At 34.8% G+C, this 18,962-nt stretch overlaps 1 protein-coding gene across 1 annotated transcript in view; it reads right to left on the minus strand.

Moving 5' to 3' along the window:
- The window catches only part of LOC145292929 (arylsulfatase I-like), an 84,854-nt gene that overhangs the window by 3,709 nt on the left and 62,183 nt on the right, over positions 1-18,962 (minus strand). The window contains exons 10-13 of the mRNA XM_080139098.1: positions 17,762-17,901; positions 10,573-10,631; positions 6,941-7,052; positions 1,830-2,023 (exon numbers count right to left, since the gene is read on the minus strand). Of these exons, the coding sequence (XP_079995224.1) occupies positions 1,830-2,023; positions 6,941-7,052; positions 10,573-10,631; positions 17,762-17,901 (505 nt within the window). The remainder of the gene's footprint in view (positions 1-1,829; positions 2,024-6,940; positions 7,053-10,572; positions 10,632-17,761; positions 17,902-18,962) is intronic.

Raw genomic sequence — 18,962 nt, forward strand, 5'->3', positions numbered from 1 at the left:
TAGTGGAAATTTGGTAAATTAGATTACTTAAGGGGATGGCTCATCAAGAACTTGTTCATATTGGACTTGAAGACGACCATATTGTAGTCAGTTGGGAAGCAGGAAAATGGAACAGAGTTCTTCAGACATGCAGTTCTAAGAAAGAACTGGTGTTGAATATTATGGTTATCATCAAGCTATGTCCCATAAGGCTTGCTGTGGGCCTGCCAACAAACAAATGAAGACTCTGAATAATCTTTTTTGTTTTTATTAATTAAGCTTTTTCCATCACAAAATAATCTAAACACTATTAATAAAATTACAGGTCTTCTGTTTTTTTACTTTTAAATATTAAAATGAAATTAAGTTTTTTAATAAAACAAAACGAGGTGTTTTTTTCTGTTACAATATTTTTTTCATTTGCTTTTATTATAATTTTACTATTTCACAAAAAATTGTAGTAAAAAACATTTTACTCGTTTCATAAATATATTTTTATTATAAAAGTTCAAAGCTTTTATGTAAACTACTTTTTTAATTTATTTTCTTTCATTTGTTTTAAAAATATTTTAAAAGTAAAAATATAATTTTTTTTTATTATAATACAAAAAAACTGTAATAAAAACAGAATTACGTTTTCCTTTATGCTGTTGATTTTTTACACAAAATTTCAACAAAGTGCTTAATTAAAAGAGGTTGCAAATCATGCAGAGGTGAGAAACACAGACACATGAAAACGGATCATCAATTTTATTAACAAAAAGTAAATAGTGTTTAATATATTTTGTGATGGAATAGCTTCAGATTTAATTAATAAAAACAGAAGGGATTATTCAGTTTTCACCAGTTAGCTGGCAGGCCCACAGGGAGTATTGGGAGACATAGTTTGAAGATAACCAATATTATATATATATATATATATATATATATATATATATATATATATATATATATATATATATTACTGTAGAAATATATTTTCTTATAATATATACCAATCCTTATTTAAGAAGCTCAATGTAATTACAGAGCAATATAGAGAATAAATAACAAAATGTTATATTCCAAAATTCATGATGTTGACCATCTTATAATTTATATATATATATATATATATATATATATATATATATATATATATACAGGGTGTCCCAATAAAATGTATGTACTCTTTAAATGAACATAACTTCAACATTTATTATAAATGTTTTTTTTTATGTTTGAATAATGGCTAAAACAAGACTGAACTATGAAAAAAAAATTATTTTAAATTGCTATTGGAAGACCAAGAACATACGTGAAGTGCAAAGACGTTTTAGATGAACCAACAAGACTTACAATTATTTGTTTGTGAGATAAGTTTGAGTAAGAAGCAATAGTTTAATGCACAGTTAAAAGTTGTTTATAAAAACCACTCCAGAAGACTACTATCATCAACCAGTCTCACAAAAGCAAGAGGAGTCATTGAGAAGTTTCACCAATCGGCTAAAAATCTGTTCGGCAAGCAGCTCGCAAGACAGAATTTTCAAAATTTGGATTCAATCAGTGAGCGTTGTTTGTTGTTTATGGACCACAATGGCCACCAAATTGAACACTTTCAATAATTGACTTTGTTCTCTGCATTTTGATGTATAAAATTTTTTATTATTATAGTACATTTTGATTTTTTGATTATTTAAAGAGTGTATACATTTTATTGGGACACTCTGTATATATATATATATATATATATATATATATATATATATGTTATATTGGTATTATACTGTTCAATTATTCAAGTTTCATGAGTACAAGCGATGTCAATCCATACTTATTCTTTTCTCATCCAACAACCTCTTCTCACTTACCTCGGATGTTAAACAGCATGTCTTTGAAGTGATGATGCCTCCTCTTGTCCTCATCATCATTATTCTCCCAGTCTCCATTCAAGAGCTCATCATCATCGTAATCTATAACAGACTGATTATCATTAAGCGTTGGCACTGGATACCATCCGTTATATTTTCCGGGACGACCTTCAGTCAACTTGAAGTCACCCATCCTGAAATAAAAACAAAGAACAGTTATGTGTATTCTGTGTATATTAAGTTTGCGTGTTTATTTTTAATAAAATTATATTTTATACTCAAGATCAACGTAACTAAGAAAATGGGACTTAAAAAAAATAAATTCAAAAACCTTCACAAAATACACATTGAGTGTATATGCATATATATATCGTTGTCATTGTCACTCCTTTGTGGTTAGCTGTTGGCTCAGCGAAGGCCAGGGGAAACAACCCCTATAGAAAATTCAAAGTGTAGCCCCACAGGCAAGTCATGTGGTACTTCCCACTGTCTCTGACAGCTACTGAAGTCGAGCTGGTCCCAAACATACTGGTCTTACCATTCCTCTAGAGTACACCAGTGAGATCAGAGAGGGGGATATTCTCCATACTAATGCCTACGCTTGCATTCTGGAGAAACAAATCCAACTACAAATCGGTCATTGCAGGGATTTTTAACTTAAATAGATGCTTCTGTTATATATTTGCTGTGGCAAGTCATTTAAATGAACTTTTCAGTCCATATAATTGCTAAATCAACTATTGTCACTGGTTTATGATATATGCACACTAACAGAGAGTAAAACACAACACAGCTGATCTATAAAATAACATTTTTTATTTTACTTTAGCAAGCAGTTTTGGATTTAAAGTTATGACTGGTGTTTTGACATCACTGAAGGCATGTGGGGTTAGTGTGGATATTGACGGTGAAGAAGTGTCAGCTTGTTCTCTCTCTTTGACCAACTGCTTCACTTTCTGTTTGTGTCGATTTATAAACATCCTTTTCCCCTGGAAGGTTTAATATTTCCCATCTTCTATTGTCTCAAATCCTTTGACTGATATCCTCTCATATATTTCTGGGTCAAATTATGCATTCCAATAGACAATGTTGCACCCCTCTGCCGTTTCTATAAGTACTTTAATGGTGAATGCTCTGACGAACTACAAGCACTTGTACCCCCTCGACGTAAATACAATCGATAAACCCGACACGCAGTTAAATCCCACCTCTACACAGTAGAGATTCCCAGGTGTAAGAAAGGCTTTTACTCCAATAGTTTCTTCCCAGAACTGCCAGGCTTTGGAACTCCCTTGCGGGATTCAGCTTTCCCAACTGTACTGACATGCAGAAGTTCAAGTGTAATGTGAACAGATATCTTGCTACTCATCTCCCTTCATAATATCCCTGGAACTTATGTCCCCGATAGTAGCCCCCAACTTCAAAGTGGCACTATGCATAGTGTTGCATAGTTCTTATTAGAAAAGGACTGATGTAATATATTGCTGTTGTTGTTCATGTTAGAGAGAGTCTTAGAGTGTTCATGTTGTGTAGATAGAGACAGGTACATTTTAAAGGAGATAGAGACATGTAATACACAATGAGAGGAAGATATTTAGATATATAGATAGATAGACCGAGATATAGTTTGACATTTATACTTTCGACAGTTCTGTGAATGGGAGTGTTTCTATAACATTGACACACATATTTTTTTACCTATTTTTGAGATGATGATTTTCACAAAGTTCTTATAATATAAATTGACAATACCTTTTCTGTTGAATAACATAACACGAAGACGCAGATACAAAAAGATGAAGTTGTTTGTTTATTATTCCATTACGACCAGTCAATGGCTTTGCATTAAGGAATTCAAGTCTTTACATGATTCTTTCTTCTTCTAACCTCCGCTTCCAAGGTTCCATGTCTCTGACTCCTCTCTTCTCCCCTGACTGACTGACTGAGTCCGACCGACTGAGTTTTTTGGCTGACTGACCAAAGCTTTCTATATTGAGACCCATGACGTCATTGTGCATATTAGACACATGGCATGACATGCCTCCGTGTTTAAGCATGCATTGTTACTCACATGTTTCAACTCCGATTTCTCTAACCTACTTTACAAATATGTTTAATATTTTCTATTGTTCTGATGTGGATTCCTTATTTTAATTTCATTTCATTACATTCCTTTCTCTATAAACAGATATCTTTTCAATAACATTCTTATTTCATTATGTATTCTATATTTATTTTAACTTATGATCGGAATTCTCAATTCCAAATCTAGCTTCGCAAGTTCGAATCCTCGACTATCCTATCTCATATTTACTCACTTACAAGAACAGAACATTTTACATTGAATAGAGTGATACTTTGTAAGCACCCCCCCCACTACCCAGCCAGAATCAAGATTCACCTGACAGTGGAAAAAAATGAGTTGGAAGACAGGAAGCTGAATAGTCAACTTGGAGTGGCAAATACAGAATAAGGCGAATACAGTTTTTATTAATCAGGTATAACGATGACTAAAACAAAAGATTCCAACTCAAAGTCAATAAATTTACAAGTCAGAGTTAGTTTGAGTTTTCAGCTTGCAACAGTTGATGACAGTTTGCAGCTCACAGCAGACGAAGCAGAGTTTTAGCAGATCTGAGATGAGCTAACATTAACCACATGACAGTAACAGCTTCAACAGAATATCTCATTTAAGTGTTAGTTGATACATTGAACCTTAACTAAGATGTAGACGTTAATGTTTGGAGGGTCTTTTTTTTTGTAATGGTGTCACAACTAATCTATACAGAATGTATTAGAGTTTGTGCTTTCTCTTCTGAGTTTTGGTTTATTTTTTGATACATGTAAACCATTGTGCATACCATCAGCCATCGCCACTGTAAGAAACAACAACATGTGAGAACAAAAGATGAAGGAGAATAAAACAACAGCAAGCAGTGTTGTCAAAAGAGACGGAATACTTTTATAATGATAGTTATTTTTTTTAATTTTCTTCCTTTGAAGATTGTAATGCTGAGTATGGGGCAACCAAACCAGTTGCCAACATTACCCTGCTTTTTATTGAAACTAACCGAGAGCTCTTTTTAGTATCCTCACTGTTCCCTTAAGTGCAATTGTCTGGATCTCTTTTGCACTTGGTTCGCCAGGAATATTAGTTAGGTAGGACTTCAGGTTCTTCTTCATAAGCCTTGTGACACCTATAATAATTGGTATGGTTGATATCTCCTTAATATTCCAGTTTCTTTTCATATCATACATGAGACCTTGATATTTGGTCTGTTTCTCCCTTTCAGCTGTGTTCAGACCTCCATCATTAGGGACACTCACTTCAATCAAGGTTGCCACTCTTTCTGACTTATTCCATATAACTATGTCAGGTTTCACAGCAGCATTTTCAAGGTAGGTGACTGTAGGGATTACATGGCCGTAATGTATGGTATATAAGTCATTTCCAACTGTTCTTTCAGGTTGATGTTCCCAGGACTTGCTGCTATACTAAATGTTTATTTTTTTACAGATGGTCCAGTGGAGGCACTTACATACTCTATCATGCCTCGCTGTATAGTAACTGTCCCCCAAAAGAGCCTTGCAATTTGATATCAGATGACTCACACTTTCCAATTCTGTATGGCAGAACCTGCATTTGTTGTCATCTTCTTGAATGCATTGCTCATCAGTCCCTGGTCTTGAGCAGCCATTATAACCCTTTCCTGATCGTGGTGGAGGGCTCCCCTTTTGAGCCAGTCCAAAGAGCCTTCTTTGTCTATGTATTCCTGAGAGAGTTCCCTAAAAAAATACTTTGCACGCTGATGTTGGTCCCATTCTTTAAGGTTCATCCTTTGGAAGGTTTCGGCATATTTCTGCCGGCTCTTTCTTGCTATTTCTGTGGCAGGTTTGTTTGGTGCTTCATCCTCATCTGAGAGACAGCCCTGAACAAAATGCTTGGCCAGCTGGGTGACTGATGTTCTTCTGCTGGCTCTTGTCTCTTGATGTGCATATACTATTGATACCTTAATGGAATTTTAAGGTAATATGATGAAGTCAACTTAGATTTGTTTGTAAAAAAAAAAAAACTCGAAAAACAAAAACAAAAATTCATGGAAAATAGCATCTTTTAAATTGTTTCAAATTTCAGCTTCACAAGATCATACCCTTTCCAAAACATTATCTGTTGCAATATTTTTTATATATTAAGAGGGTATGATCTCTGAAAGTTGGAAGGTTCTACTTAGAAACACTGGCGATAGGAACTGATGCATCAAATGGAGCCATGTTCTGCCAATGACCAGAATTGCTCCATAAAAATATTGAATCTTTTAGCATTCCAGCTCCTTGTTTGCAAAATTATAAAGTCTGAGACTTATACAGAACAACTACCCACTGAAAACTCTTCATCTCCAGGACTTGTACAGAATAGCTACCCATCGTAAACTCTTATGAAATTAAACATGGCTTTCAATTCAAGATTATCCAAGATATAATCCATGACGGATTGTAGGATTTTACATAACTAATAATATCCATCCATCCATCCATCCATAGCCCTTGAGCCCCTGGAGGGGCATAGGCCATCTACAACTTTTGTAGATGCTTTTGTAGCGAGGAGTTCTTTTTACAGGGCGAGGGTGCTGGCCCCACACCCAACCTTCCCAGAAGGTACATATAGCGCCTAGCCTTCCCAAATGGTCACCCATCTGGTACTGGCCAGGTTCATTGTTGCTTAATATCGGTGATCTGGCAAGAACCGGTGTGTCAACGTGATTGTGCCGTACGAACTAATAAAATACTACCTGAAATCTCTTAGTTAAAACTCCCTGGCTTAACTTTGGTTATTGTAAAAATTATCTGCTCTTTTTGACTTCCGGTTTATACTGTCCCTTTGATTGAGTCTAATTAAGACATGGTAAAGTGGATAAGAAAGCCATTTTTAACATGGGTGAGTTCTACATTATCTGAGAGGAAGATATTAATCAGAAGGGACTACAGCTTGCTTGTCACAGTCATCCCGCCTACAGAGTAGAAACTAGAAGTACAAAAAAAGCAGAAAATCTTGGCTATAACCAAAATGTTTTGTGGGTTGATAAACAAAATGAGAGGAACATAATCTTTACCTGATCGCAGCGTTTCCTCTCATTGGATCGATGTTGTAGACAAATTCTGTCCGGGCAGAAGGTTCTCCTCGAGATATGCTCTCCCATTGGTTGATCCCATCTATTTTAAAATCTTCAGAATAAAAACAAACAACAAAGGATATACTTGATATGTGTAGTTGTAAACGTTGAAACGATGCACAAACAAGAAAAAAAAATCTGACTTGTATTAACAATTCTTCAAAACACACAAATCTCATCAACGGACTGACACATATTCCTGTTTCATAATAATCTTTCATTTACAAAGTCAAATATTTCAGATTTGCATTAAATTTCATTCATAGTGATTTGATACCAATTAAGCAACATTCACAGAATTTCATTTTCTTCTTAAATCCTCTTTAATTAAGTTCTGGAACCTGGCCCTTACGAATAGCTGACATTCAAAAGCTGGAAGTCTTTGATCGGTGGTGTCTTCGGTGCATTCTTGGGATTCATATTTCCAATTATGTCTCAAACACCAGAATCCACACACGATCTATGCTTTCTAAACTACATGAAGCACTTGTTATCAGGAGGTCCGAGTTTAGAACACACTTCATTGTCCAACTGGCCTGATTTACAAGGCAATAGTACCAACACTGCTACTGGGATGGCGCAAGAAGAGTGATAGTCAACTCAAGACATGACTTGCAATCATCAAAGCTGATTTGGAAGCTATGACTGGCCCTTTCATCTTTGGTGTGCAACGATGGAATCGCGAATGGTTGAGATATGCCGAGGAGTCCACAGTAGACAGACCTGAGTGGACTGTTTTGATTCGTGATGTGGCGAATTCACTTGGAGTCAGCTGAACCCACTTCAGGTGAATGCTGTCACCAGTACGTTTTCAGTTAAACCTTCAATCTTAAACATTTTCTTGAATCAAAATCTCGTGTTGGAAAAATTGTGCAAACCAAGAAAATAGTTTACCGATAAAGCGTCTGTACGTGTATGCATCTTGTGGAATCAAGCTGTCGAGGGTGGGGGGGGGAGGGAGAAAGAATCAAGATGACGACGCTCACAACTTTTATAACTAGAGATCTTGCAAAGTGACACAAAATCTTGCTGCTCGACTACATAAAAAGAGGCCACGGGGAGAATGCAGGGACTGTTGTACAAGAATCCTTAAAGACTGTTGTACAAGAAGTTGTGGAGACAGTTGTGGAACAATACTTGAAAACTGTTGCTGTGTGTTACTGAGTCACTTTGCTATCTTGCCTTTTTTTTATTAATTTTTTTCCTTTTTTGTGTTACATCATGTAATAGATTTTGATCAAAATCAGAAGAATTCTAATGTATAAAGTTTAGTTTTATTATATTTTGATTTTTAACTCTGTAAGAAAGCATAAAAGTGGCGCAAGATTGTTCTGTTCAAGGAATTCATTTTACTCATAAGGGAATTTATTATTCTTGTAGTAGTGAAAGCTGAAGATGTGTACAAAAAAATTAAAATCAATTCTTTAAAAACATGAATATTGTCAACAAAATAACTTGAAACAAACGACAATAACTTAATCTTTCTTTCACAAACTAAACACACAACATGGTCCGAACTCATCACGGCAACTTTACATTCTTGTCCCTGGAGAAAAATTCCTACTCTATTTATCTTAACAAAAATCCCTCCATGTAAAACAATGCTCGGTTCTGAATTTTTGAGATGAGGACTAATTATTCATATTATTTAATTTCTTCAGACTACTGTTTCCATCTTGAGTGTGGTTTGCACACTATTTCAGTCATTTAACCTCCAACCTTTTTCAGATGTATCTGGTGAAACCTGGAAATTTGCACAGCATTTCAAATGTAACCTTTTATTTAATCCATGGAGGTAGCATGCTCTTATTCCATCAGCCATAAGCGGGTAGAAGTCTGAAGTAATTCACAATTGTATTTTGGAGTCATCAATTGTGAATTACTTAGGACCTTTACCCAGTCATGAGTGACAAAACAAGAGCATATTACCTCCATGGTTTTGTTCAGAATTCTGTGTAACGTTGCTCCAGTTCTTTTGAAACTCTTCAACAAATGCTTTACCGAATCTTACTTTCCTTGACTGCTGGAAAATTGCTTCTGTGGTACCAATTTACAAGACTCATGGCAAAAGAATTGATCCACTAAATTATCGCCCCATAGCCTCTTCCTTCTTTTCGCCAAAATCTTTGAGTCCTTAATTAATCAAGCACTAGTTCATCACCTCATAGATGCTAATCTTCTTTCCGACCAACAGTATGGATTTAAGCAAGTTCATTCTACTGCAGATATCCTAACTGTAATCTCTGAATGTATATACCATGCAATGGATAAAGCAGAGGAGACTAGATCAGTAGCCCTAGATATACCTAAAGCCTTTGATAGGGTTGGCACAATGGTCTTCTCATGAAAATTCATGAAGTAAACCCCCCCCCCAACAAACAGCAAAATCATACCCCTTCACTATATAAATTCCCAGATGCTTATTTTCTCAGATCATTTACCTTTGGAATTCCCTCTCTGTTTCCCCACTGGCTGTATTAACATGCAAAAATTTAAATGTAATATGACCAAGCATTTCACAGCGAAACTCCTCACTTAGGATGCTCTTATAAATGACTGAGTGTCTTATAGGTGTAGCAATACTTAGATGCAGGTGTGTGTAATCAATATTAGAAATGGAATTTTCCTCATTAGGTTAGAGTAAAGAGAAAATGGAAAATTTCATTAGAAGTTAAAGATTATTAAGAGAATTAGGGTTAAGTGTTAGGATATTGCATCATGGACAGGAAGTCACCAAAAATTTGATAAGTTGAGAAAATATTTTCCTTATATGGACTGTGAAAGGTGAAAGAGGGAGGAAATAATCAGTTTACGACAGCTACTTCCTTTCACCTACTTGGAATGGGTTAAGGGTATTATGTCCATAGACTTTTTAGCCCGTTATAAACAGGAAAACGTTTTAGTCCATTGTCTTAGAATGATTGCTTTATGCCAAATTGATAGTTGAATGTGGTTAAATTTGGGTTCATTTTCATGTTAAATCCATATTACTCCCCGTAAATTCTTAGCTGTGCATCAAATGAATATAATAATTAGCTCACCTCACCTTATCATAACAATGGTTCATACAAAATCTCAGTTTGATAAGCCCAGTAGTTTCTGAGAAAAAGTTGAATTAAAATACCAACCATTATTAATCCATAAGTGCAGATTAAACAGATACCATAATATTTAGTTGGCTGCAGATTATCATAACAAAGGTCCATACAAAATTTCAGACATATCGGCCCAGTAGTTTTCAAATGTTTATTCATGGTGTTTGGTTTTGTTGTTTTGTTTTAAAGCATATCAACCCTCTTCAGGTTGAGTCATTTTGGTAAAAGTTCTGATATCTTCGTACACTTATTCATGAGGTTTAGTTTGGTTATTTTGTAGAGGAAAATTGTTGTTTTTGATTTTTGCTTTTGTGAGAATAACATTGAACATGAGAATAGTAGTCCAAACAATCCAAATGATACAGATATCTCACAGTTTATGAATTTTTTAATGAAATAAAAGTAGAATAAACAGGTAAATCTAGTAAAAATATATAAATCACAAAAAAAAAAAGAAAAAAAAAGGACATTACTCACCTACTGTACCTCCCGCAATATGAACAAACGTCGGATACCAATCAACAGCATGTATCATACTGAGAAAAAAAGGAAAGAAATTTAGGATATATATATATATATATATATATATATATATATATATATATATATATATATATATATATCAAAATTATAAAATTGTCTCCCTAGAAAAGATGACATATTCCATTTCCGTTTGATGTTTCTTTTTTTTTTTGTTGCAGACCATCTACTAGTTGGCCAGTCGTGTACAAATCCCAAGAGCGATAGTAGACTTCTATCATGTCTGAAAGTGACACAATGTTTAACAAGAGAGATCACAGATGCGCCACTATACAACTGATGCTCTCTTATGATCTAAGTTATGACAAAAGGACGATTGCCAGTACCCTCAAAATGCATTGCTGGATTGCCATGAATAACAAGGACATGCCCAAGATGATGAAAACAAAGTTTCCAGCCACGATTATGGTCTTTGGTGTGGTTTCAAATGAGGGCCACATCATGATACCTAACATTTTCAAAGTCCGCTTGAAAGTCAACACCAAAGTGTATCTGGATGTGTTGAAGAGTGTGGTGATCCCCTGGTGCAATCAGGTAGCCACTGGTAGACCCTGGGTGTGACAATAGGACGCCACCGGCCTACAAGTCCAAAGAGACCCAGCCTTAGCTTCAGAAGGAGTGCTATGATTTTGTACCCTTCTCTCACTGCACCTGCCTCCTGATCGACAACTTCGTTTGGTCATACTTCGAGAACATCACCAACATGACCTCCCACAACACCAAAGCCAGCCTGATTGCCACCATCCGCTGAGCTCCTGCCGACGCGTGTGGAAAAGGCATGGTCCCAGTTCTGGACCTGTATCGAGGCAGTGATTGAGGCTGAAGGCGGCTACATTGAATAGATGTCAGCTTTACTACATAATCAAATTACATGAATTGATTTTTTTCAATAAAAGATTTAAAATAAAACTGTAGTGTTGTTTTTTTTAGAGCGACAACTTTATCATTTCACCTTGTATATGTATCTGCTTCATCCATAGTCTGCAATCACAGCTTTCAAAATTAGGAGTCTTGAGGATTAATGCCATTCAAATATCAGTGTCTTGTTCATGATTTGTATCAACGTCTTCTAGGTTGTCAAACTTTCTTCCAGCCTTCCACCTCAAAGTCCCCATATTTTCTTATCTACGAGTCAATCCTCTCAATATAACCAAACTAACAAAGACTGTCAGGAGGTTTTTTTTTTGTTACAAAAGAATCACCGCTTCTCAAGGAACAAAGGCCACTCGAGGATAAGGGTTAAAGAGTGTACAGTGGTCAAAAGGACAATATAATAGTAATCGTTAGAAGTGTAAATTTGGTAAATTGGATTACTTACGGGGAACGGCTCATCAAGAATTTGTTTACGTTGGACTTGAAGACGGCCATGTTGGAAAGCAGGTAAACGGAAGAGAGTTCTACAGGTGTGCAGTTCCTAGAAAGAATCTTTGTTCATGGAATCTACGTTTAGGTTTAGGCACAGGTAAAGAGTGTGGGAAATTATTGATAGTGTTTACAGCCAAACGATTGTTTCTCATGAATGTTTGGTGAGGGGGGGGACTATAGATTGGAGCTCATACAAGCACTTGCCATGAAAATAACGATAAAACAGGCTCGCAACGCCTCACCAACAGAGTATCAGAACTAACATGCAAGTTCTGATCCGACCCACGATGCATCTTCATCTGATCATCACTCTGTCATTACACTGAAGTTGGGCTAGTATGAACTAGTATGAACTAGGATCCAACACTCACTTCCATGTAGTATCACACAGTTGCCATATACTCTGCCCTTAGTAGTCAAAGCGATTGTTTGTGATGCCGAAACTGGCAACAGTTCACAGTTGCCTGTCGAGCCGCACTAATGAGCTGTGATACAGCAAAACAGTACTGTATGTGGATGACTAATGCTCCTTATCTTGAGTTGAGCATATTGGGAAGTGATACACGATATACCATTGGCGTATTAAGCGATGCTTTTTGTGTAATCAAATTGAGCTTAGATATTCGGATGATGTCAAAACATCGTTAACTCACTGTCTGCACAGCAGCTGCTGATTGGCGTAATGGTTCAAAGCCTTAACTATCATATAGATGGTTGGGTTTCGATCCTGGCTTAGGTAGTTGCCTGTCTAGTCACACTGATGAGCTGTGATACAGCGAAACAGTACTGTGTGTGGATGACTATATATATATGTACTAGTGTACACAATCAGTCAAAAATGACTAAAAAAAATTATGCTTCATAAGTGTTTGCACTAGCTATTTATCTAAAATATGCATTACTAAAATCATAGAATCATATTATAAATTTGATTTAGCGTATATAAATTATTATTTCTAATAATATAAAAAAACATTATTTAACCCTCTCTCTCAAGTTCATTTTTATCAATTCCTCCCATGTTTTCTTTGGTCTTTCCCTGCTAACTAACCTTGCTACCACAACTGTTCTGCATTTATTAGCCCAACACTCTCATCTATTCTTTCAACAAAACTGAGCCATCAAAGTCTCCTATTCTGCACACATCTTAACTTTATTACATATTGTAGAAATTTTTTTAGGGATATATTTCTTCTTTTTTTTCCTCTTCTTCCTTTCTCTTGAGTTTGCTTCACTGCTGCTGATGTTGTTGGTCATGTGACTAATTTCTGCCTGTTGACTGATCTACGCATTCCCGCGTTTTGTGATAAAATTCAAGCTGAAGTTAGCAGTTTGGACTGAACACTTTGTGTTGACATGCTATCTTCTCTCTGTCTAAACAGGATGTTAAAATGTTGAAGTGAACTCATCTAAGTTACCTGGCAAAGTTTATAATGTTAAAGTGATTGCATCTAAGTTACTTGATGAATTTGTATCTTGCTGAGTGAAATCTACTTCAAGTAAATCCAAGAAATCTGTCGCGGACTTGGTAGTTAAATATGTCAGCTTGCAAGAGAGAAGACACATGTATGAAATATTCTCACTAGGAAAGATTGAATCACTATAACTAGATATTTTCTTCTAAGGCCTGAAGAAAATGGATATGTCTCAAGCTGCAGTTTTTCTAAGTCAAAAGAAAAGAACATTTTTATTCTGACCAGACTTAAAGAAGGAACTAGGAAGTATTTTTTTAACTTCTTGCCTCTTCAGAGAATGTTATTATATGAAGAACTATGTGTATTTTTTGTTTATTCCTTCAGGAAAATGAGGAAATTTATTCCTCTCTATAAAAGAACACTCTTGTAACAATATTTCAGATAATAAGTTATCTTTCTGTGCAGATATTTCAACTCGGGAGGACTTTTATTTAAAAATAGACAACATTACAAAATGTAAGCTTAAATTGCAAAAAAAAGGAGCAACGTATTTCAACCTTTCTAAAAAAAATCCTATATTGGTTGAAATCTCATTTCATAGCAGTAAGTAAAATAAAGGCTTTCTCAACCCATCTTTCTATCTTTCATAATTGTTACCACAGAAAGAACTTTCTTTGTAGCTGAGAGCAAAATCTTAGCAGCAGACAGCTCGTGAACATTTTTTGGCTCTAAGTTTCTTTTTTTTTTTTTCCTAATAAAATTGTTTATTTGTTTCTATCCACCAAGTCTTTTCTCTTCTCATTTTTTTGTTGCTTTTCTTTATCTTTGTATTGGTAACGTTTTTATATGTCGAAGTGACCTTCAGTGGAAGTGATGATAATAATTTCAACAATATGAATTTTGACGTAGTTATCCAGATTCTGACCCAAGATCTGTCAGCATCTTTCGCCATGTTTAAGGAAGCAGTTGGAAGATGCTAACGCAATTACTTAATCAACAAATTTCATTGAATTTATAAAGTTCATTTAAACCAGAAAAAACAGTTTCATTAAAAATCATTGTCACAATGGCATAAGGTATACAGTTCAGATAGAAGAATTTATATTCAACCATATCACATCGCATCTTCTGGTTGTTTCTGTAATCATGCTGGAAAATACATATGATGTTGCCAGAACTTTGTTCAAAATTTGAATAAGTACCAAATGTTGCAATAGTATCACTATTATAGCAAAGTTCAATCGGTTTACAGATTATCATAATAAATTAATATGGTAGATTATATATATATATATATATATATATATATATATATATATATATATATATACTTATAAAATTTGATATATAGAGCTGCTAAGGGATCAGAATTGAAAATTGGTACGTGAGAGGCCACTGGATTTTTATCTATTTTCAACTGTTTCATGACTGCATATGCATGGTCGTGAAATATAACAGCTTCCTTATGTTAAGTATAAGTTGGTTTGAAAACACCTTTTGAAAGCCATATCAAGCTGGTGTAATAGTTATTCTATTTGGCTCACTGTCTTTAGGTTTTGGTTTTGATCTCAGCTCGAGTATTTTTTTTTACTTACAAGAAGTGAACTGTTTAAAAAAACATAATACTCACATACACATGTTTCAGTGTCTGCCTTTTTTCATTTTTGTTTTCAGGAATTTAATGCTACATTTAATACCTATGGTATTTCTGTTTATGATAAATAAAAATTCTGCATTAATTAGAATATAATATTTATTAAGTATTTTATGACTGGCCAACACCGGGTATATCTTCTAGTATATAATAAAATAAAGTAAAAATATTCTTTTTGTGCTCCAAAATCATTGTTTAATTCTGTTTTGCCAGTTTTCTTGGTATAGAGTTGGTACATGTTCTTAGTGAAAACAAAATTATCCAAATGATGCCATCTAAAAAGAAAAAAAAGTATTTTGACGAATATATAGTTAGTTCCCTTTGTTTATTCTGCTATTTATGATTCATAAAAAGACCAAATTCAAATTTATTTTATCATTTCAGTCACATAAAGCAAAAAATAATCCTGGGCAATACTGGATAGGAACAGGCAGTGTTTGATAATTTAAATCAAAAAAAACATATCAGGTTTAGGGTGCTTGTTTACATTGGTGATCTTTTAAACCGACACATTTGTAGCAACCGACATTCGCTACAAACACAGGCAGGAGCTACTTCTCACGACTTCGAGATTTGAAATCCATTTCCTCTTGGCTTGTCCAATCACAAGCCAGCTCTTTATTATGTGACAGAGTATATAAAAGGCGAAATCTGAAACCATTAACCCTCTTTGATCCCGATCCTGCCGGGCAGTGCACATTAGCTAGCTATGGCTCTCTTCTAACTACCATTTATTGCCACGTGTTGTACCCAAATGAACATTCTTTGTCATGCTAAAGAACATACAACTCACACTCAGCCACGACAATATGCAAACACTCTGAAGACTTTGCCCTTTCTTTCTTTATTAATCGGCTTCCTTTATCCCAACAGCTACTAGCTATAAACACGCATAAATGGAACTTCTTCAACGAGCCGACATGATATTAATTCTATCTTTACTCAAGAACACTTCAACTTACTAACCCGTTTCTCTTATGTACACATCTACACGCTACTAACGAAGATAACAAATAAAGTTTGTTTATTAATATAGAATGAAACTCCATCTTGTTGTCCCATTACTATACATTTCAGGTGAAAACATTATTATTATGTATTTACGCATCATAGCAAAATAAGTATAAATTTGAAAAATTATGAAAAATGATCCTGTACAAGATGTAGTTTTAACAAAAAAAAAATCATCCGTAATTACCTTCTGAAATGCATTAGTTTAAATATGGTGGACACTTAATTTGTCAATTTAAGTTGAGGGTTATCTTCCTTGTTTATCATACTGAATTAGTCGTACGACTCTTCTACATTAAAAAATATGATAAAACTCAAGAATTTGATAAATTGTGGTTTTACTTGTAATTATTTTTCTACTGGATCATTTTTTGTAACTTTTGTAATTTCTACTAATTTCAACATCACACACTCTGTGCCATGGTGCAGCGAAAATTACATCAGATGAAAAATGAATGGTGGCTGAAGATGGTTAGGAAGATCCAAAGTCTTGGTGACACTCACGGTTTCTATGAGGCAGTAAAGATGATCCATGGCCCAAGGCAACGCGTCATGCACCATGTGCGTAGTAAGGATGGTGCTCTCATCAAAGAGAAGAGCGGTATCCTGGAAAGATGGGCTGAACACTTGTGGGAGCTGCTTAATAAGATCAATGCCACCAATCCCTTTATTGTCGATGATCTCCCCACTTTGCCATCCATTCCCGTGCTGGACAACCCATCATCGATCAGAAAAGTGAAGGAGGCCACTCATAGCCTAATAAACAAGGCAGCTAGTCCCAACAGCATACTTGCTGAGATCCTCAAGAGTGGCGGAATTGACCTCATCCTACATCTCCACCAGTTCATCCTGGATTGTTGGTCAGCAAAGTGTCTCCCACAGAAGTGGAAGAATGTTAACATCATCCTCATCTACAAATGTAAGGGTGACCGTGCTGACTGTGACAAATACTTTAACCAGGGGCCGAAAAAAAATCGTATTCCACATTGTAACCTGAAAAAAACTGTATCCTAGGGTCTACCAGTTGATCACCACAGAATTAATCATTTTTTTCTAATTTTCACATATTATGCATCCGAGGGAGCACTCTTTCAGATGGTACTGGCTTCGACCCGATCTGATGTGGCTGACGAAAGTTTTTAGCAGACATACGAACACACAAACAAACCAACATTTGAGATTTATATAACAGAACAACGATGAACAGCCATCTTACAGTCATAGTCTACTGTATATAGATAAATACCAAAAGGATGAAAATGATTATTTATAAAATATAAAATAGACGAGTCTCAGTAAGGGGATCAGACTGTCTTTAGATACTGGCTTCCCAACCTAAAATGCACCAAACATGATGCTATTTTTTCTGTCCCTTTGCAAAATGCAAAGCATTTTTTGCAAAGTAAAAAACAAACAAACAAATAAACAAACAAAAAATTCCTCTACAAAATAATCAAACCAAACACCATGAATAAATATTCAGAGATATAAAGAACTTAAAGCATAAAATCTTTTTTTCAAAATTACTGGATTTGGCATTAAATAACCCAAAAAGAATTGATATGCCATAAAATGAAACAACTAAAAGGAAAGGGAAGGATGAATCATGCCAGGTAGGGATAGCTAGTGTTTGACAATAAAAAACAAATGTTGTAAATTTGATAAACAAAAAGAAGCATACCCAGTATGTGTTTCGCCAGTTCTGTTCAAAATATTTGGCCCATAAACAAATCCAGCACCCTTGGTACCTCCTTCCCAAAGGGTATCCTTTGCTCCACGTAAAGGGAGATTATTTGATGCAATGCGTGTGGGGCCTCCATTCTAAGCAATAATAAAGAAAAAGAATATATATACATATAACTAAAAAAAGTGGACAGATTTTCATTTTTTTTTTTTTTTTTTAAATCACTCCAGACAAGGCATGAAACCATTTTATATATGGAGCTAAAAAAAGCTTAAAAGAATATTACTTTAATGTCAGAAACTAGTCAACACTATTTTATAGATAGATTCTGGCCCAGAAAACAGCAATTCTTCCCCTTTGGGCAGAAATGCCATTCATGGAATGTGAGGACTAAAAGACAAAATAAGGGAAGCAAGAGTTACAAGGATGCTGAAAGTAAACTGAAGGCTATTATTTATTTCAACTGTCACATAGATTATAGTTCAAAAATGAGATGCCTTGGAATGCATAAGTAAAATCAGGTCAAAGACAAATATTAGATAGCAGGGCGCCTAGCATTGCCCGGTCATAAAATACGTATAAATATTATACTTAAATTAATGCAGATTTCTTATTTATTATAAACAGAAATACCATAGGTATTAAATGTAACGTTAAATTCCTTTTAAAAAAATGAAGTAAAAAGAAAAAACTGGAAAGAAATTGAGACGTGCATGTGAATATTATGTTTTTTACTAAACAGTTCACTTCTTGTAAGTAAAAAAATACTCAAACTAAGATCGAAACCAAAACCTAAAGTCAGTGAGTCAAATATGATAACCATCAGACCAGCTTGCCGCTATCTTTAAAAAGTGTTTTCAAACTTACTTATTTTTAACATAAGTTGTTATGTTGTTAATTTTAAGCAGAATTAAATTTTGCTCAAAAGTCACTTAATTTTTAACCTTTCATATCCATCTGTGGATAGCTCAGATAGTAATGACGCTAGAGTGATAAATAACAACAAAGGCTGGAGTGCTAAATGTTCTGGTTTCAATTTAAGTGGATGGTACCTAAGTAATTTTTTTTTTATAACTTTCAAAATCATTACTATATATTGGAGAATAATCAATAAAGAATTGGCTCTATGATAATATGAAATCTGCATGAATTAAAATATCACCGGGCAGCCTGCTAGTATGTGTGTGCGTACATAAAA

The sequence above is a fragment of the Euprymna scolopes genome, chromosome 14 (assembly GCF_053919585.1).
Source record: "Euprymna scolopes isolate OS-2025 chromosome 14, ASM5391958v1, whole genome shotgun sequence".
Lineage (NCBI taxonomy): Eukaryota > Metazoa > Mollusca > Cephalopoda > Sepiida > Sepiolidae > Euprymna > Euprymna scolopes.